Source organism: Chlorocebus sabaeus, chromosome 5 (genome assembly GCF_047675955.1).
Source record: "Chlorocebus sabaeus isolate Y175 chromosome 5, mChlSab1.0.hap1, whole genome shotgun sequence".
Lineage (NCBI taxonomy): Eukaryota > Metazoa > Chordata > Mammalia > Primates > Cercopithecidae > Chlorocebus > Chlorocebus sabaeus.
Window position 1 is genome coordinate 45,113,485 of NC_132908.1, and position 20,876 is coordinate 45,134,360.

Sequence of the window (20,876 nt, forward strand, 5' to 3'; positions counted from 1 at the left end):
AGACACATGCACACGTATGTTTATTGCGGCACTATTCACAATAGCAAAGACTTGGAATCAACCCAAATGTCCATCAGTGACAGATTGGATTAAGAAAATGTGGCACATATACACCATGGAATACTATGCAGCCATAAAAAAGGATGAGTTTGTGTCCTTTGTAGGGACATGGATGCAGCTGGAAACCATCATTCTCAGCAAACTATCACAAGAATAGAAAACCAAACACCGCATGTTCTCACTCATAGGCGGGAACTGAACAATGAGATCACTTGGACTCGGGAAGGGGAACATCACACACTGGGGCCTATCATGGGGAGGGGGGAGGGGGGAGGGATTGCATTGGGAATTATACCTTATGTAAATGACGAGTTGATGGGTGCAGCACACCAACATGGCACAAGTATACATATGTAGCAAACCTGCACGTTGTGCACATGTACCCTACAACTTGAAGTTTAATAATAATAAATAAATTTAAAAAAAATATATATTTACAAGCTATTTTTTCTGGTATTTATAAATAAAAAAGATAAATACAAATACTAATATTTTTTACTTGCACTTTGGTGGGTCATTTTCCACTTTTGTGACCACTGGTCTAAATAGATAAACAAATGTCTTCACAAATGGGTAGTAGGTTCACAGGTGTTCATTTGGTTATTATGCATCATATCTTATATATGTCACATATATTTGATGTATTCAAGATTGTAGAATATTTTAAACTCGTGATAATTTTGCTTGAAAATTCTATAGGTGTTATTCTAATGACATTCTCATTTTTATTGCACAGGAGGAGGAATCTAAATCTTTTCAATCTATAGTGTCAGGGTCTTCTAGAATATTTTTGTTTCTTTAATTATTTCCTATTTTAATTTACTGAGACCTCTTCTTTAGTTATATTAACTAGATATGAATTGCATCTCTTAATTTTTCCTGTATTTATCCCCTACATGTCTCTAAAGCCCTTTTTCTTCTATGTCCTGAACACTTGTCTCAAGTTTGTCTTTCACAGATTTAATTTCCATAGTTGAGGATATAGAGGAAAAGTAAACTCAGTTTCTCCTACTGCGTTCTCACAACACAGAACACCTCTGACCAAATGCATGGGGTTTTTCTTCACATGCCAAGCAAGCAGTTCTTCAGCAGGGGACAACGCTGGGTGTCCTCTAATTCAATTCTGACGCTGTCTATGAGATCCTACGGGTTGAGCACTCAGTCCCACAAGACTGCCTCCCACTTCAGATGTCAGTTGTGACTTGGCTTCCAGAACATGTAACCAACCAGTTATATATTGGAGTTCCCACAAGTCCCTCCTCAGGTTTACTTAATTTGCTAGAGTAGCTTACAAAACTCAGAGAAACAATTTACTTACATTTACTGGTTTATTAAAAGAATATTTTAAAGAGTACAAACAAACAGCACAGGAGCTTCCATCCCAGCGGAGTCAGGGTCCACCAGCCTTCTTGCACCTGGGTGTGCTCATATTCACCTTCCTGGAAGCCTCCTGACCTCAGTCCTTTCGGGTTTTTTATGGAAGCCTCGTCACGTAGGCGCGATGGATTAAATCATTGGCCATTGGTGATCAACTCAACTCTTAGCCCTTCTCCCCTCCCCAGAGATTGGGGTGGGGAACTGACAAGTCCTCAGCCCTCTAATCATGCCTTGGTCTTTCCTGTGACCAGCCCCCATCCTGAAGCTATGGAGGGACTGCCAGCCACCAGTCAATCACTAACGTACAAAATGATACTTATCACTTTGGTGATTCCAAGGATTTTAGGAGTTGCATGTCAGGAAACAAAGGGATGAAGGCCAAATATATATTTCACAGTATCATAATAGTATTAATTGTGTGCAGCTTTCAGAGCTGATTTTAGTTATGTTATTTTATCTTTATTTTCTGTTGTGGAAAATTCCAGCCATAGCTAAAGCAGAGCAGATCGTATAATGAATTCTATGGACTCATCACCCAGCTTTCATATCTTGTTTCATCTATTGTTTCCCATTCGCCCCTACCCAACCTCTGATTATTTTGAAGCAGATTCCAGACATCATCATCTTTTCACAAATGTTTCAGTATCTATCTACAAAAGATATAACTTTTAAAAAGCATAATCATACTATATCACACCTAAAGATGACAGTTACCTAGTCATGTTTAATGAACTCTATGTCATCTATTCCTGGATTGCCTACAGACATCTGTAGTTCTTCTCTTGTCAGAAATTATTATTGAAGAACAATTCTCGGTGTACATTGCTCCCACGGTTCACCCCATTGTGACTTTACATTCCTAGGAATAATGTGTCATATCACAGCTATTTCAAGTACTTTCACAGTCATACATTGTGGGTAGGAATTATAGTCCTAGGATTGATACAGAAAATCTTTTAGTTGGGGAAAATAAATGAGAAACAGCCCTAATTATGTTTGAAAGCGGCCCTGGATATGGACAGTAGAATCCCCGCTCTGAAGTTAGGGTAAGAAGACGAGGTTTGATAGCTACAAAGCTCTTAATTATAATTTTCGTCCTTCCATGGACTCACCAGTTTGCCTTGGAGCTTCATCTGAGTAGTGATTACCAGAAATTATTTTCTGCCAGAATATTGATCGGTATTTCTGATGCTGTTTAAATTCTATATGTCCTTTTATGCTTTTGAAAACCAGAAAGTATCTGAGACAGGTCTCAACCAATTTAGAAGTTTATTTTGCCAACGTTCTCCAAAGATGATTTTGATGGCTTCAATATTTAAGGGGGAATGGGCGGATACTGGGGAAAGAGGAGGAAATTTTAAAAGGTATGGGTAGACAAGAGACAAACGGTTACATTCTTGTGAGTCTTTGATCAGCCATTCGCCTGTGAGAGGGGAGCAGAGGAATAGTCACTTATGCATTCATCTAGCTTAGTGAATCTGCATTTCTACATAAGATAAAATAAACAGTGTACAGGAAGCCATCAGATGTGTAGTTGTCTCAGGGGAGCAGAGGGATGACTTTGAGTTCTGTCCTTTGTCCTGTATGTGTAAAGAGTAAGCTGTCAATTTACATTGTTGGGGTGAAATTCAACCGAACTGTTCCAGGGTAAAGATCTTGGGGCTCATAAGGAATTTCTAAGTGGGGAATTGTGAAGGAGGTATGTAGCTTTTTTTGTCTTTGTAGCTATCTTATTCGGGAGCAAAATGGGAGGCAGGTTTGTGTGACGCAGTTCCCAGCTTGTCTTTTCCCTTTTGCTTAGTGATTTGGGGGTCCTGAGATTTACTTTCCTTCCACACTTTCCTCAGTAAAAGAGGAAGGCAGGCAAATTGGGCACAAATTTAGCCTAAGTCTGCCTCCTTACATATTAATATTTTAAGTTTGGCCTAAAAGTTTCCCCTTACAAGGTAAACTGCAGCCTAACTAGATGTGTAAATACACTATTATTAACACCAATCACAGATTTTCAGCAAGTCACAGGAAGTCAGCTGTTAACAAACTGTGTTTAAATAAAGCAAACATCAAGCTATAAGCAATCCCGCTGTTTCTGTACCTCACTCTGTTTTCTGCATATCACTTTCCTTTTTCTGTCCATAAATATTATCAAACCATATGCCAGAGTTTCTCTGAACCTATTCTGGTTCTGGGAGCTGCCCAATTTGAGACTCGTTATTTGTTCAATTAAACTGTTAAATTTAATTTATCTAGAGTTTTTCTTTTAACAGGCATCACTAATTTTTTTTCTTTATCATCTAGGTATTCTGTCATGCTGTTTTTAAAACCTCCATAATTAGAAACATTGCTTTATTAATTTTCCTACTTTTTAAAAACTCTAGTGTCTTAAAATTTTAAGAGAAAAAAATTACTTGTTCAGGTCTGACAGCCATTTCTAAAACATATCTACCATATATGAATTACATAGGATTAGAGCCATTAAAGAATAGATTTTTTCTGGCCAGGCGCAGTGGCTCACACCTGTAATCCCAGCACTTTGGGAGGCCGAGGCGGGTGGATCACGAGGTCAGGAGATTGAGACCATCCTGGCTAATATGGTGAAACCCCATCCCTACTAAAAATACAAAAAATTAGCCGGGTGTGGTGGCGGGCGCCTGTAGTCCCAGCTACTTGGGAGGCTGAGGCAGGAGAATGGTGTGAACCCAGGAGCAGAGCTTGCAGTGGGCCGAGATCACGCCACTGCACTCCAGCCTGGGCAAAAGAGCGAGACTCCGTCTTTCAAAAAAAAAAAAAAAAAGAATTGCTTTTTTCTTTAGCTAGTGTTAAAAAATTATTCATGATGCTTATTAGAGGTGGTAAGGATTACTTTTTTCAAGGTGGGAGGCTAGGTATAAGAAACACTGCAGTGGGGTTTTGCAGTGGTGGGAGAGTGAATGGGGAATCAGTAGAGGGAAAGATTCTAAGAGGAAACGTTGGGGTTATGAGGGATTCTCACTAGAAGGACACAACAGAACTCTTGCTGAAGGGAGGCCAGGGTGAAAAGACGCTGGGGGTTGGAAGTGAGAACAGATACATATGGGTATGGGCCATTTTCGCTAACCTGACTTAGCAAGATTCTTGCTCAAATTGGATTATACAAAGACAGAGGGAAGGCTGACATTGGCCTAGTTGAGCAGAGGACTCAGAGGAGCCTGACTCAAGTTTGGGTCAAAAGAAGAGCATTTTTGTCACTAGGTAATAGTTTTAACTATTTTCTATATATAAACATTTTCCATACCTAAACAGTTTGTTTGTTTGAGATGGATTTTTGCTTGTCACCCAAGCTGGAGTGCAGTGGCATGACCTGAGCCCACAGCAACTTCCGCCTCCAAGGTTCAAGCAATTCTCATGCCTCAGCCTCCTGAGTAGCTGGAACTACGGGCATGTGTCACCATACCAGGCTAATTTTTGTATTTTTTTAGTAGAGACAGCATTTCACCATGTTGGCTAGGCTGGTCTCAAACGCCTGACCTCAACTGATCTGCCTGCCTTGGCCTCCCAAAAAGCTGGGATTACAGGTGTGAGCCACCGTGCCTGGCCTGTAAACAGTTTTTAGGTAATTAGTAGATAGTAAGACCACTCTTAACCAATTCGATACTGAACATAATTAGTTTTCCTTGATTACTTGAAAGTACTTGTTTTTTAATGATATTAAACATTATTAAGTCTTGTGAAAATGTGAAATTAGAGCTTTCTGGGAACTCTAGATAAAGACTTTCCAGTAATAATTAATGTTTAACAAAATTCAAAATTATGTGTGAGGCCTAGAATTAAGACTAGCTTGGGGCTGGGCGTGGTGGCTCACGCCTGTAATCCCTGCACTTTGGGAGGCCATGGCAGGTGGATCGCTCGAAGTCAGAAGTTTGAGACCAATCTGGCCAACATGGTGAAACCCCATCTCTACTAAAAATACAAAAATTAGCCAGGTGTGGTAGTGCGCATCTGTAATCCCAGCTACTCAGGAGGCAAAGATTGCAGTGAGCTGAGATCGTGCCACTGCACCTCAACCTGGGTGACAAAATGAGACTCTGTCTCAAAAAAAAAAAAACAAAAAAACTAACTTTGGATAGTTTTGAAAATAAGTAAAACTTCAGAAACAATCAGAAGGTAGGAAAACCTGCTTATATAGTTAAATTGTAATTGGTGAATATGTTAGTCATTTTATTGCCTTTTTGAATATGCATGGCAACCCTATTTATAGTAATTGGGTGTCTAAGTGAAAGTGTTAATATGTTTAAGGTTTGGAACATGTAGAAGCTGTTAGTGCCTTATTAAAGTCCTACACCAGCCCCTTAGCAACAAATGCCTGTAACTTGAAGCTTGTTAATGTACAGTTGCACATTTTAAGAATCCAAGTTGACTGATAAATTATCTGATGTATCTAATTCAAATATTTGTGAGAGCTATTGCTGGGTGCAGTGGCTCAAGCTTGTAATCCCAGTACTTTGGGAGGCTGAGGCAGGCGGATCACTTGAGGTCAAGAATTCGAGACCAGCGTGGCCAACATGGTGAAACCCCATCTCTACTAAAAATACAAAAGTTAGCTGGACATGGTGGCACACACCTGTAGTCCCAGCCACTCAGGAGGCTGAGGCAGGAGAATCGCTGGAACCGGGGAGGCGGAGGTTGCAGTGAGCCAAGATTGTGCCACTGCACTCCAGCCTGAGCAACAGAGTGAGACTCTGTCTCAAAAAAAAAAAAAGAGCTATTGATATTTTGCTTATCATAGACAGCAGTGTTTTTGCAGTAAGCCATTTTTAAATAGTGAATTTTTTGCTGTATCAGAATACAGTAGCATAGTAATTTTTACTCTTATTTAACTCATAGTAAAGGTTTCTCTTATTCGGAATTCTCCTTTCCATTAAATAGTTTATACCAGACTTTCTGAAAATGTTCTAGGAGGATTATATGGGTTCTTATTTACCGGTTATTTGAGAATTTCAAAATACTTTACATATTTGCTTTATATTCCCATAGCAGTTTAGATAGGGTATGTTACCAAGATGGAAACTGGTTCTGCAGGACTAGTAACTTACGATGGCCAAACAATGAGTCATCAATAAATAGATGTTTGAACGAATCTTAAAAGTGTAATTTCTGCTGCTTTGTGCTATTACATTTGCAGAAATTTTAACACTGAACATATTTTATTTTTTAAAAAGTATGTAGAGTGTAGAGAATGCAAAGAATAATGCTTAGATGTTAGTTTTATCTGTTTCTTAAACTATTCTGAGCAGAAATACCAACCTTCCCAGTACATTATGTGTTTTTACTTATATACAGCCTTCTGTTGGAACTACTAAAGTTTTTTAAATGTTTTTTGTTCTCCCCTAGGTGTTGGATCCTGAACAAAACCATAACTTCACAGATCATTATCTAAATGTGGCCTTTGACCTTTCTCAAGTTCTTTTTATAGCTACCGCCAACACCACTGCCACCATTCCAGCTGCCTTGTTGGACAGAATGGAGATCATTCAGGTTCCAGGTACCTGACTCTTAAATGAAATCATTGTGATACATCTTGCCTTTCTGACCGTCACTTTAAAATTAGTTATGCTGTGGAGTTGTGACTGAAAGAGGTTCATTTGCCAGCATACAATCTTCAGAAGTTCTGAGGAATGTATATAAATCAGTTTCTATGTAGCTTCAAAGTCTGGAAGAGCAAAACAGCAAATGTTGACAACAACAATTTCAGATTTAATTTAGCATGAGTGATAATTTTGTGAAAAATAAGACATTCTTTCTTTAACATAATTTCTAAAAGTGCAGGCCATGTGTGGTGGCTCACGCCTGTAATCCCAGCACTCTGGGAGGCCGAGGCGGGTGGATCACTTGAGTTCAGGAATTCGAGACCAGCCTGGCCAATGTGGTGAAACCCCGTCTCTACTAAAAATACAAAAATTAGCCTGGCATGGTGGTGGGCGCCTGTAGTCCCACCTACTCAGGAGGCTGAGGCAGGAGAATCCCTTGAACCTGAGAAGGGAAGGTTGCAGTGAGCCTCATGCCACTGCACTCCAGCCTGGGTGACAGAGTGAAACTCCATCTCAAAAAAAAAAAAACAAAAAACTGAACGTTTTCATAAAATCTGGCCTCACTTTTATATTAAAATGCATGCCGCTTTTAAATTCCTCTTGAATCTATCAAATAGTTAAATTTTTTAACTGTCTTCTTCTTCACTGGAGCGTGCAAAATGTATTCCTTCACTTACTAACACTAGATAAATTATAACATTTTCACCTTATTTTGATTGCTCAGAATTGTTTTTCCCTGGAAGAGATCAAATATCAGTGAGGCTTTTTTTTAATGTAGAGTAGAATCTAAATGTCTTTATTTATTTAATTATTTAGAGACAGAGTCTAGCTCTGTTGCCCAGGCGAGTGCAGTGGCACAATCTTGGCTCACTGCAGCCTCTGCCGCCGAAGATCAAGTGAGTCTCGTGTGTCAGCCTCCCATGTAGCTGGGATTACAGGCACTCGCGACCACGCCCAGGTGATTTTTGTATTTTTAGTAGAGACAGGATTTCGCCATGTTGGCCAGTCTGGCCTCGAACTCCTGGCCTCAAGTGATCTGCCTGCCTTGGCCTCCAAAATTGTTGGGATTACAGACGTGAACCACCATGTCCAGCCTAAATGTCTTTTTTTTTTTTTTTTTTTTTTTTGAGACGGAGTCTTACTCTGTCACCCAGGCTGGAATGCAGGGGCACAATCCTGGCTCACTGCAACCTCTGCTTCCTGGTTCAGGCAATTCTCGTGCCTCAGCCTCCCAAGTTGTTGGGACTACGGGTGTGCACCATCATACCTGGCTAATTTTTGCATTTTTAGTAGGGATGGGGTTTCTCCATATTGGCCAGGCTGGTCTTGAACTCCTGACCTTAGGTGATTCACGTGCCTCAGCTTCCCAAAGTGCTGGGATTACAGGCATGAACTGCCACACCCGGCCCTAAATGTCTTTAGATTCTGAATGTAATCTAAATGTATTTTTCTAATTAATCTGAAATATATTTTTACTACCAAGTGAGTTATAATTGGATTTCTGTTTTTTTTTTTTTTTTTTTTTGAGATGGAGTCTCGCTCTGTTGCCAGGCTGGAGTGCAGTGGCGCGATCTCGGCTCACTGCAACCTCTACATCCCAGGTTCAAACAATTCTCTTGCCTCAGCCTCCTGAGTAGCTGACACTACAGGCGTGCACTACCATGCCCAGCTAATTTTTGTATTTTTAGTAGAGACAGGGTTTCACCATGTTGGCCAGGATGGTCTCGATGTCTTGACCTCGTGATCCACCCGCCTTGGCCTCCCAATATAATTGGATTTCTTAATTATCTGTGAGCATTGCAGGTTCCTATATTTAATTTTAAAATATGGTAGAGTAAAAACTTAATTGTGTATTTAAAGTCTAAAGTAAATAAGTAATGAGACTCAATTCCCTGGAAACTCCAAGTTATGGCAGAAAACCCATTAGATACACTAAATTAAAGTGAAAGAATCAGGACAGCTGCTGCAGAGGGGAACATATGATGCCACCTTATTCCTTTGGCAGATTTAGCTGTCCGATCTTCTAGCTTTCCTGGTGTTTACTAACCTCTTTCCATTCAAAAGGTGCCTTATCAATTCATATTTTTAATTTTTGCTTGTTAAATGGAAAGGGACGTTAGATGGAATTTTGTCTTACAGGATTTAGAGACAAAGAAAATCTGTATTTATTCAGGCTATTAAATAAGAACATAAAGTCTTTTAAATATACTGTATATATAAAATACATATATACATATATAAATACATATGCACACATATATAATTACATATACACACACGTTTATATGTACGATCATGTGGAGGAAAAAACCTTTTGTAGGGACATCTTAGGTTTCCTTTTGCTGCTACAATTTATTTTATAGTCATAGTTCTGGAAACAGTATCTTTAGAGCCCTTTTGGAACCCATTGCTTAGTTAATTGAGAGGTGTGTGTGTGTTTCAAGTATAGATCAAATTATGCTAAAAAGAAGCATTTATTTTTCTATTTGAAATTTCAAAGGATTTGAGGATAAAGAGATAATTGTCTCTAAGATTTGAGGTTTTTTCCTCTTTGGGAGATACATCATTTAATCAGAAGACTTTCAAACACTGTGCTTAGTAAATGCTTGTTTTGTTTGTGAAAACGTTGGAAATTTTAACAATTACTGATTTAGATCAAATTTCTTTTTTCTTTTTCCTTTTCTTTTTGGAGACAGAGTCTCGAGTCTCTGCTGACCTGGCTAGAGTGCAGTGGCGCAATCTCAGCTCATTGCAACCTCCCCCTCCCCAGCTGAAGCAATTCTCGTGCCTCAGCCTCCAGAGTAACTGGTACTACAGACACGTGCAACCACGCCCAGCTAATTTTTTGTATTTTTAGTAGAGACAGGGTTTCGCCATGTTGCCCAGGCTGGTCTCAAACTCCTAAGCTCAAGTGATCCACCTGCCTCAGCCTCCCAAAGTGCTAGGATTACAGATGTGAGCCAACGTGCCTGGCCAAAATAAATTTCTTTATTGTAATTATAGTCTCATTTGAAATAATACTTAAATGTGTTCTAAGTCTAAGATCCATTTAATCTAAATGGATTCATTAAAAAAGCATAGCACTGGCTGGGAGCAGTGGCTCATGCCTGTAATCACTTTGGGAGGCTGAGGCTGGTGGATCACTTGAGGCCAGGAGTTTGAGACCAGCCTGGCCAACATGGCAAAGCCCCGTCTCTACTGAAAATACAGAAATCAGCCAGGCATGGTTGCACATGCCTATAATCCCAACTACTTGGGAGACTGAGGCTGGAGAATCGCTTGAGCCTGAGAGGTGGAGGTTGTAGTGAGCTGAGATCATGCCACTGCACTCCAGCCTGGGCGACAGAGCGAGACTCTGTCTCTAAAAAGAAAAAAACGCATGGCATCATGGGAGCCATGTAAATAATTACGAAACAAGATCCCTTCTTTTCCAGGGTATACACAGGAGGAGAAGATAGAGATTGCCCATAGGCACTTGATCCCCAAACAACTGGAACAACATGGGCTGACTCCTCAGCAGATTCAGATCCCCCAGGTCACCACTCTTGACATCATCACCAGGTTAGTTAGCCATCCTGAGGCTTCATTAATGAACTCCAGGCACGTTTTGGGTATTTACCGAGTTACGAAACTTAGGACATAGAGTATCAATATTTGAGTTTTTCATCTTTTGAGATAAGCCACAGTCTCCTGAAAAGGAGATTATTTTATTGGCATCCCATAGCATCCATTTCTCTTTCTTCAACAACTTCCAGCAAGTGTTATCATAACTATTGATTTACACCATTCTCTGTACGAGGCAGAAGTTTACAGAGAAACCATTTGCAATATTGTTATAGCTAAAGCTGAAATTTATGCTTTGCCACAATAGCAATATAAGGGGTTAATCTGATCATTTAAAAACCAAATACGTGGCAAATATAGAGACACTTTTTATGCCCAGGATCTTGAAAGTTTTTGAATTCTAAGAGGTGATATGCTATTTTCAGATAATCTGATTTAAGTTACTCAGTTTTCTTTTCTTCTCTTTGGCTGAGAGATTTTTTAAATCCTTGGAATTTTGATCTTCAGAATTAACACTGGAACAATAGAGAAGGTGCCTTCCCCAGTTTACTACCAAATGCTTAAGCCTGTAGCAAGCAGTGTGTAAATTATCTGAATAGAGTATTGCTTAGTCTAATGTACAGATTCCCTGTTTGAATGGAAAATATACTCAGTTGAGAATTTATATCCACCACAGCCTCTTACAGTTTTCCTGGCTCAGTATTACAGATCCATTGCATCATCCAGCAAGTCATGTCAGGCTGCCAAGCTCTAGTCATGCGGCCCTTTTCTAGTAACTACTGTTTTTAAGAGATGTAAAGTATTTCTCTATTTTGAACTTTGACTTAGAGTTTGGCCAGACTGTCTTTTGATCTATGCGTTCTTATGGGTCTATTTAGATTTATATACAAAACAGTAAGACTGAATCTTACCTGGGGATTCCTTTTCTTAATTTGTTTTGTGATTTATGGTGTGGATAATGCCAGGAGAAATAAATTAAGTGACTTATATGCCTGAGTCTTCCAACAATATCATTATTCCAGATAACACTCATGATGCCTTTGGGTAACTTTCAATAAGTCATTAAGCTTTTTGATAGCTTCCCCATCTGTAAAATATGAGGGATGGAGAAAAACCCAGAGTTTATCTGAATAATAATGATTCTGAAGAGTGATCATTATTTATATTTCCCAATTGGTGCCTGGAGAACTATTTCTTTTTTTAAATATACTTGTTAACTCAAAATGTCAGATCTTAAAAGCTATGGACATAAGGAAATACTGAGCAGTTTTGTTAGTTTTATATTGTTTTTAAAAACAGCACAAGTATGTACTACTCCAGGCACATTTTGGGTATTTAGTGAGTTACCAAACTTAGGACATAGAGTATCAATATTTGAGTTTTTCATCTTTTGAGGTATGTCATAGTCATAGACCCTAATGTTCTAGTCTTTCTTGTCTCCAAGTATAACTCACCTACTTGAATACTTCCAGTCCCAGTATGCTTAATGCTAGCTAATCACTACCTCTTCATGGGTAATTCTAATTGTAACAAAGATAATTATTTTTATTATTTTTTTAAGACAGGTTCTCATGCTGTTACTCACGCTGGAGTGCAGTGGCGTGATCTTGGCTCACTGCAGCCTCTGCCTCCCAGGCTCAAGCCATCTTCCCGCCTAATCCCCCAAGTAGCTGGGACCACAGGCACATGCCGGGCATGATGGTGTGCACCTGTAATCCCAGCTACTCAGGAGGCTGAGGCAGGGGAATTGCTTGAACCAGGGAGGTGGAGGTTGCAGTGAGTCGAGATCGTGCCACTGCACTTCAGCCCGGGCAACAGAGTGAGACTCCGTCTCAAAAAAAAAAAAAAAATTAGAGATGGGGTCTCACCATCTTGGCGAGGCTGGCCTGGAACTCCTGAGCTCAAGTGATAATTGTTACAAAGATATTCTTTCTGTTCACTTTTCTATAATTTTCTTCTTCTGCCTTATATGAGCACCTGGAATCTAAGTGTAATTCCTCCTTGTACAGCCCTTCTGACATTAAAATAAAATACTATCAGGTGTGCAGGCTAAGCGTTCTCTTCTTCAAGCTAACCATTCCTCTCCTCTGTACTGTTCCTCTTGAGGTAGTTTCAAGACTTCCTAATTAGTCTTCTTCTGAAAGAATCCTGTATATCAATGTGTCTTAAAATTAAACACCCAGAGTTGAACACAGTGTTTCAGATAGAGTGGAAACAGTTCATGGTATAGGAAGATAATGCTTTTCTTATTCTGACTATATTGTTTTATGACTGTATCTCTAGATTCTTAGCTTTTTAAAGATTATTCTCTTCCCTTTTTCAGTGAATTTCACTAAGCTTGGCATATCCTATTTTGTATTTATAGAGCTGAATTTTTTAAAGCTCAAATGTAGAAGTTGTTAAGATGCCTCCCTGTTTTCTCCCTTATTGAAATTACGTGTAGTTGCATAATATAGACTTTATGTCCTTCTGTACCTTTGACTGAAATGAGTTTTAGAGTGTTTAGCTAAGAGCTTTTTATCTGTCTTTTCTCAGAACTTTTAAAATCTGCTTTCGTAAAGTCTACAGTGTATGTCTGACTTAATCAAATGTATGGCTTAGTCAAATCCAATTCTTCAGATAAAACTGCATTCTCCACCTGATCCTGTCCGTTCAGGTCCATCCAAAACTGAGTGGCCAAAAGTGGTTTCACTGTATAATGGTCTGTGGAATGTCTTAATGGAGTTTGATTCTAATGTACATGTGTTTAAAGCAGCTCTGCTTAACCACACGTAGAGTCTTTTTCACCGTGTCACAGTGCTTTCATCACTTAGCATACCTTCTTCCTTTAGAAATCTTCACAATTAAAATACACTGAAGAAAGGTGGTTAGCAAAGTGCCTAGTGAAAACCAGATTTCTGTCTCAGATTTGTTTTTGTTTTAGTTCCACAAAGAGCACAATTTGTCTTATTCTTTCAGCAATATTTCAAATACAATAAATTTATCTAGAATTTTCCTAAATTGACAAATTTTGTTTAAGAAAACTCTTCAACAAATTACCGAGGAGTAAATGGTTTTTTTATATGGTGCCAAGTTTACTTTGGCAATGTAAATTGAACTAGAACTAGGGTTCATTTTTAAGTGTAGGATTATAATTCAAAATAATCTGTATAACGGACATTGTTGTAGCTGAAAATACATCAGAGTACTGAAGAAATAACAATAATGAGGAGTTTTAAGTGTGGAAAAGCTAGTATTCAAGAAAGGGTAATGAACTTTTAAATGTACACCGTTTCTTTACTAAAAATGTTAATCACATTACTTCTATTTTTTTAGGTGGTGTATAGTCAAAAATAATATATTTTTCTTTGATGACAGGTATACCAGAGAGGCAGGGGTTCGTTCTCTGGATAGAAAACTTGGGGCCATTTGCCGAGCTGTGGCCGTGAAGGTGGCAGAAGGACAGCATAAGGAAGCCAAGTTGGATCGTTCTGATGTGACTGAGAGAGAAGGTTGGTGACCTTGTTCTGGCATTCTCAGGCCTGGTGGCTAGGAGTGAGTGACAGAAGAAGGTTGGGTATGGAGGGGAAGGTGTTGGGTAGTCCTTGGAGCAGTGACACACATGACTCCACAGTTAAATGCATCCAGTAAGTAATACCTTAATGTTTCAACATGTTTCATCAAGAGGATTGTCTTTTACAAATAGCACAGTTTTAACTGGAGTAATACTCAATATGAATGCTTTAAGGATACAGGAACTGTATTAGGGTTCGCTAGAGGGATAAGACTAATAGGATAGATGTGTATATGAAGAAGAGTTTAAGCAGTATTGACTCACACAATCACATGGTGAAGTCCCACAGTAGGCCATCTGCAGACTGAGGAGCAAGGAAGTCATTCCGAGTTCCAAAACCTCAAAAGTAGGGAAGCTGACAGTGCAGCCTTCAGTCTGTGGCTGAAGCCCCAAGAGCCCCTGGCAAACCACTGGTACATTCTAGAGTCCAAAAGTTGAAGAACTTCGAGTCCGATATTCGAGGGCAAGAAGCATCCAGCACGGGAGGAAGCTGAAGGCCAGAAGAATCAGCAAGTCTGATCCTTCCAACTTCTTTTGTCTGCTTTATTGTAGCCATGCTGGAAGCTGATTAGATGATGCCTACTCAGATTGAGGGTGGGTCTGCCTCTCTCAGTCCACTGACTCAAATGTTAATCTCCTTTGACAGTATCCTCACAGACACACTGGAACAATACTTTGCATCCTTCAGTCCAAACAAGTTGACACTCAATATTAACCATCACAGTAACTTTCTCCAGATGTATAATGATGGTGTATATTATGTATGGGTTCTGGTGTTATCTTATTTCTTTCTGACCCAGATAGTTAAGTCTTTGAATAAGTCATAACATAAAAAGTTTTTACAACGTTAGAAAATCCATGCTGTTCAAGTACTGCAAGGGCAGACCTTTGTACTCTGGAATAGCTCCATGTGTAATAATTTTTCACACATTTTCTTTTACAGATAAACAAATAAATGTAATTATTATTTTAAAAATTATTGTGGAGGTGTTCTATTACTGTAATCAATCAAATGTGGACGTTCCTTTGGTACCCACTTAAAATATTTTAACTGGCCGGGCACAGTGGCTCATGCCTTTGATCCCAGCACTTTGGAAGGTTGAAGTGGGCAGATCACTTGAGGTCAGGAGTTTGAAACCAGCCTAGCCAACATGGTGAAACCCCATCTCTACTAAAAATACAGAAATTAGCCGGTCGTAGTGGCAGGCATCTGTAGTCCCAGCTACTCCGGAGGTTGAGGCAGGAGAATCGCTTGAGCCCAAAAGTCAAGAGGTTGCAGTGAGCAAAGATCATGCAACTGCACTCCATCTAGGCAATAGAGTGAGACTCCATCTCAAAAAAATAAATAGGTAAATAAAATAAAATGTTTTAAATGCTGTTATGCAGTTTGCCAAAATTTGCTTTAACAAACAGGAGTTGGCCGGGCATGGTGGCTCAAGCCTGTAATCCCAGCACTTTGGGAGGCCGAGGCGGGTGGATCACGAGGTCAAGAGATCAAGACCATCCTGGCTAACATGGTGAAACCCCGTCAATACTAAAAATACAAAAAAATAGCCAGGCGTGGTGGCGGATGCCTGTAGTCCCAGCTACTCGGAGGCTGAGGCAGGAGAATGGCGTGAACCCGGGAGGCAGAGCTTGCAGCGAGCCGAGATCGCGCCACTGCACTCCAGCCTGGGTGACACAGCGAGACCCCGTCTCAAAAAAAAAAAAAAGTTGTAGGGAATTGACAGTTCCTTTCATAGTAAAGAGATTTATTAGATTTTTCTACCATTTTCATAGCTCTTTCAAGAAAGAAGTTGGATGACTATGATTAAAGAACCCTAATTTAGGGTGGGCCCAGTTGAACAGACACAGCCAAACGTCTTTCTTATTTTTCTATCAGTTGCTGAACACAGTGCATTTTACAGCAGTAGCATGAGTCAGCTTTCACAGAATCCTCCTGTGGTCAGTCCAGTGCTTCACCCCTGCACCCCCGTGCCTGGAACCTCACTGGTTCATTTTCTCCAGAGAGTAAAGCTCCTATCTTCTGTTGGATTGGAGGGAGGCAGTACCTTCATTATGTGGAGTAGGAATAGAGGTAGTGAGTTCTAATTGTTTTTTATCCAGACTTTAAAACTTTTGCTTTATTTTTATTATTTTTATTTTATTTTATTTTTCGAGATCGAGTCTCTGTCGTCCAGCCTGGAGTGCAGTGGCACAATCTTGGCTCACTGCAACCTCCACCTCCCAGGTTCAAGCGATTCTCCTGCCTCAGCCTCCCTGGTAGCTGGGACTATAGACGTACGCCACCATGCCCGGCTAATTTTTGTATTTTTAGTAGAGACAGGGTTTCACCATGTTGGCCAGGCTGGTCTTGAACTGCTGACCTCAGGTGATCTGCCCACCTCAGCCTCCCAAAGTGCTGGGATTACAGGTGTGAGCCACTGTACCTAGGTTTATTTTTATTTTTTATTTTGACTCTGCCTTGGGAGAATTTAGAAAACTTTTGCCTTTTGTCCCACTCTTCACCCATGCTTTCAGGGCTACCTTGAATTTCTTAGCTTTTGGAGACTTTTAAGACCCACATCAACTTGTTGTTCTCTACCTCTAGCCCCACAGACATTGAAGTTTCTGCTTTGTCTAGCCTGTTAAGTGTTTGTTACTTTTTGTCCATGTACTTTTTGTTTTCCAAAATTTTGTCAGTATCTCTTGTCAGCTGTTATCTTCTTTCTCATTTTTTTGTTCTTGTGAGTTTATATATTTTTTATTTCTTAATTGTCATTTTAATACGATTTGGACAGGAAGTATAAATGCATGCCCAGACTACCATTTATAGAAATTTGAATTAAAAAAAAAATGTCCTAGATGGAGGGAGTACCTATCAAGGGTGGAAATCACTGGTATAGATGACAGTGACAGTGGAGAACTGAGGTCTGTAAAAGTTAAGACCTAGATCTAGATGCTCCTGAATTTCCCCTTTTTATTCTTAACAACACTTCCTTTGTGCTGTGATCTCAAGCAGCTGAGCCTATGTCTTTTGGTTTTTGTCTGATATAACAGAAGGTAGAGGATGAAATAAATGAGTTTATTAGGTAACACATTTTGAAAATTGTGTTTAAGATTTAGACGATGTATTTTAGAATTAATACATTCAGAGGAATTCATTGTCAAGGGAAACTTTTGTATAGTTATACATTGCTTGATGTTTATACAGACATCCATTAGCATATTTCTAATAATATCTTTAATTATACTAGCTATTTTAAAATAACCCACAAATACTCAAGGAATTGTTCAGTTTGTGAACTGTGTGAGAACTGTAGTTTTTCATGGTAACATTTATTTGTGTGGTCTTTAAAATAGGCGATCACAGAACATCTTCTAAATGATAAGACAGTTAAGTAGATTTGCTTAGTTAAGATATCACCAAGAGCATCCAGATGAACAGAATAAATACTTGTCTCTTGGAGATGATTTTAGGTGTAGTCTTTACTAGAGGCACAGGTATGAACTCCAAGTTGGCTCTAATATTATGAGATACCCTTGAGTAAATAACAGCCATTCTCTAGACCTTAGTAGAATGATTATTAGGTGTCCTGAATTGGTGTTTATGACCTCAACCAAACCAAAAGAATAATTTCTACAAAAGAGTCTGTGTTAGGTTTTCATAGCACCAAGTTCAAATGGAGCTTAGTAATGAAAAGATTCTCATTAAGAAATGAATTATTTAAAATTAGAGTATAAAACAAGACAGTTGTTTTAGAAACTTCAAGTAATACAGTGTGGGAATTATTTTTAATGTTAAAAATAAAGCTTTCCTAATTCAAGCACGAGAGACTGAAAAAAAAAAAATAATAAGGCGAACTTGGAGTTACTGCCAGGAAGAAAAGTAATTTTAGGCCACAAGCTTCAAAACAGGCAGAAACCTCCAGTGTATCAAACTTTCTGGAATAGGCCCAGAAGCACTGATCTGTGAACAGTTGACTTTGTATTTGTGGGGTCTTAACTGGCAGTTAAAGAGACTAAATAATAGCAGGGAGTTTAAAAAGCAGGTGAGATTTAGAGTTGATCGATCTGTGTTAGAGAAGGAACATTTTTGGTTTCAGTCAGTTACCTATAAAGTATGAGAATTATTTCTTTGAAAGAATGCTGCCTCTGTTTTTCTGCATGTTGTTAGTATTTTCTGAATTGCCCTTTTCCTTTCTAGGGTATTTGTTGGATTACATGACTACAGTTTTATTCTGCTTTTTGCCTGCCTTTTGCCAAGAAAGACGCAAACCTTCCATGTACATAATTTTGCACACTTGGGTGTTTCTAAACACGGTAAATGTTCATTTAAGTACCCATGTATCATATATATTCACTTTATATCTAGCAAGATTTTTCCTCAAAAACTATCCTAAGCAAAGAAGGATTTATATTATAATCAGTCCTTATAAAGTTTCTCATAATACACTGCATTCTCAATTACTTAATTTTTGAAGAACATAGTATTTGAGGAAGTTACATTAAACAGAAAGAACCTTGGTAGATACCAGTTTCTGCTTATTCTCATAGAAGTCACCTGAAAACTTGGTTAGAAAAAAAAAGACAAAATGAATACAAATTTAACAGTTATTCATGAAATGTGTAAATGTTGTGTTATTCCATTTTGCTGTGCTATACACGAATACTTAAGGCTGGGTAATTTATAAAGAAAAGAGGTTTGTTTGAGTCAGAGTTCTGCAGCCTGTATAAGAGGCACAGTGCCAGCTTATAAGGTGAGGACTTAGGTAGCTTATGATGGAAGACAAAGGGAGAGCAGGCATGTCACATGGTGAGAGAGGGAGCAAGAGAAAAAGGTGAAAGAGCCAGGGACCTTTTAACAACCAGCTGTCATGTGAACTCATTACTATGGGGAAGGCACCAAGCCGTTTATCAAGGATGTGCCCCTGTGACCCAAACACCTCTCAGTAGTCCCCCCTCCAACAATGGGAAACAAAGCTATGGTAATCAAAACAGCATGGTACTGGTATAAAAATAGACACATAGATCCATGGAACAGAATGCAGAAACTAGAAATAAAGCCACAAATCTACAGCTGACTGATCTTTGGCAAAGTAGACAAAAACGTACACTGGGAAAGGACAACCTATTCAGTAAATGGTGCTGAGAAAATTGGATAGCCATATGCAGAAAGAATGAAACTGAACCACTCTCTCTCTTCTTTTATATAAAAATCAACTCAAGAGGCTGGGTGCAGTGGCTCACCTGTAATTCCAGAACTTTGGGAGGCTTAGGTGGGCAGATCACTTGAGGTCAGGAGTTCAAGACCAGCCTGGCCAAAATGGTGAAACCCCATCTCTACTGAAAATACAAAAATTAGCCGGACATGGTGGCACACGCCTATAGTCCCAGCTACTCAGGAGGCTGAGACAGGAGAATCACTTGAACCCAGGAGGTGGAAGTTGCAGTGAGCCAAGATTGCACCATTGCACTCCAGCCTGGGCATCGCAGCAAGACTCTGTCTCAAAAAAAAAAAAAAAAAAAAATCAACTCAAGACAGATTAAAGACTTAAATGTAAAATCCAAAACTAAAACATACTAGAAGAAAATCTAGAAAAAATTCTTCTGGACATTGCCCTAGACAAAGAATTCATGACTAAGACCTCAGAAGCAAAAGCAACAAAACCAAAAGTAGACAAATGAGACTTAATTAAACTAAAAAGCTTTTTGTACAGCAAAAGAAATAATCAACAGAGTAAACAGACAACTTGCAGAATAAGCAAAAATGTTTGCAAACTGCATATCCAAAAGACCAATACCCAGAATCTACAAGCAACTCAGGCAACTCAACAGCAGCAACAACCACCACCACCACCCAAATAACCCCATTTAAAAGTAGGCAAAGGACATGAAAGACATTTTTCAAAAGAAGACATACAAGTGGCCAAGAAGCATTTGAAAAAATGCTCAATATCACTAATCAGAAAAACGAAAACTCTACAAGATATCATCTTATACCAGTCAAAACAGCTATTTTTAGAAAGTCAAAAAATATGATGTTGGTGAGGATGTGGAGAAAAGGGAGTGCTTATATAGTGTTGGGAGAAATGTAAATTAGTACCACCTCTATGGAAAACATATGGAGAGTTCTCAAAGAACAAAAAATAGAACCGTCATTTGATCCAGCAATCCCACTACTAGGCATATACCCAGAGGAAAAGAATTCATTATGTCAAAAAGATAACCTGCGCACATATGTTTGTTTTATCCGATATAAAAAGTCTGTTTTATCTGGTATAAAAAGAATGGAATCATGCCTTTTGCAGCAATATGGATGAAATTGAAAGTCATGACAATAACTCAGAAATTCAAATACTGAATATTCTCATTTATAAGTGGAAGCCAAATAATGTGGACATGTGAACATAGAGTGTGGAATAATAGATACAAGCATGAGCTACCGTGCCCAGCCTCAGAAAATTTAATTTCCCTCTTACTTTTGTCATTGGCCCAAAGGTTGTCCAGGAGCATGTTGTTTAATTTACATGTGTTTGTATATTTTTGAGAGTTTCTCTTCAGATTGATTTTTAGTTTTATTCTGTTGTGTGAAGATACTTGATATGATTTTGATTTTTTTTAATTTGTTGAGACTTGTTTGTGGCCTGACGTTTGGCCTGTCTTGGAGAGTGTCCCATGTGCTAATGAGAAAAATGTATCTTTTGTGGTTGTTGGGTAGGATGTTCTGTAAATGTCTGTTAGGTCCATTTGGTTTTAAGTTCAGTGTTTCTTTGTTG

At 39.0% G+C, this 20,876-nt stretch overlaps 1 protein-coding gene across 3 annotated transcripts in view; it reads left to right on the forward strand.

Annotated features, from left to right (window-relative positions):
• The window catches only part of LONP2 (lon peptidase 2, peroxisomal), a 117,012-nt gene that overhangs the window by 50,827 nt on the left and 45,309 nt on the right, over nucleotides 1-20,876 (forward strand). For 2 of the 3 annotated variants that reach the window (XM_007992441.3, XM_007992448.3), the window contains 3 exons: nucleotides 6,805-6,955; nucleotides 10,436-10,562; nucleotides 13,923-14,056. In XM_007992441.3, coding sequence (XP_007990632.3) covers nucleotides 6,805-6,955; nucleotides 10,436-10,562; nucleotides 13,923-14,056 — 412 coding nt within the window. Of the gene's footprint in view, nucleotides 1-6,804; nucleotides 6,956-10,435; nucleotides 10,563-13,922; nucleotides 14,057-18,304; nucleotides 18,595-20,876 lie in introns of those variants that run through there. The other variant, XM_073015353.1, reaches the window with a different exon arrangement.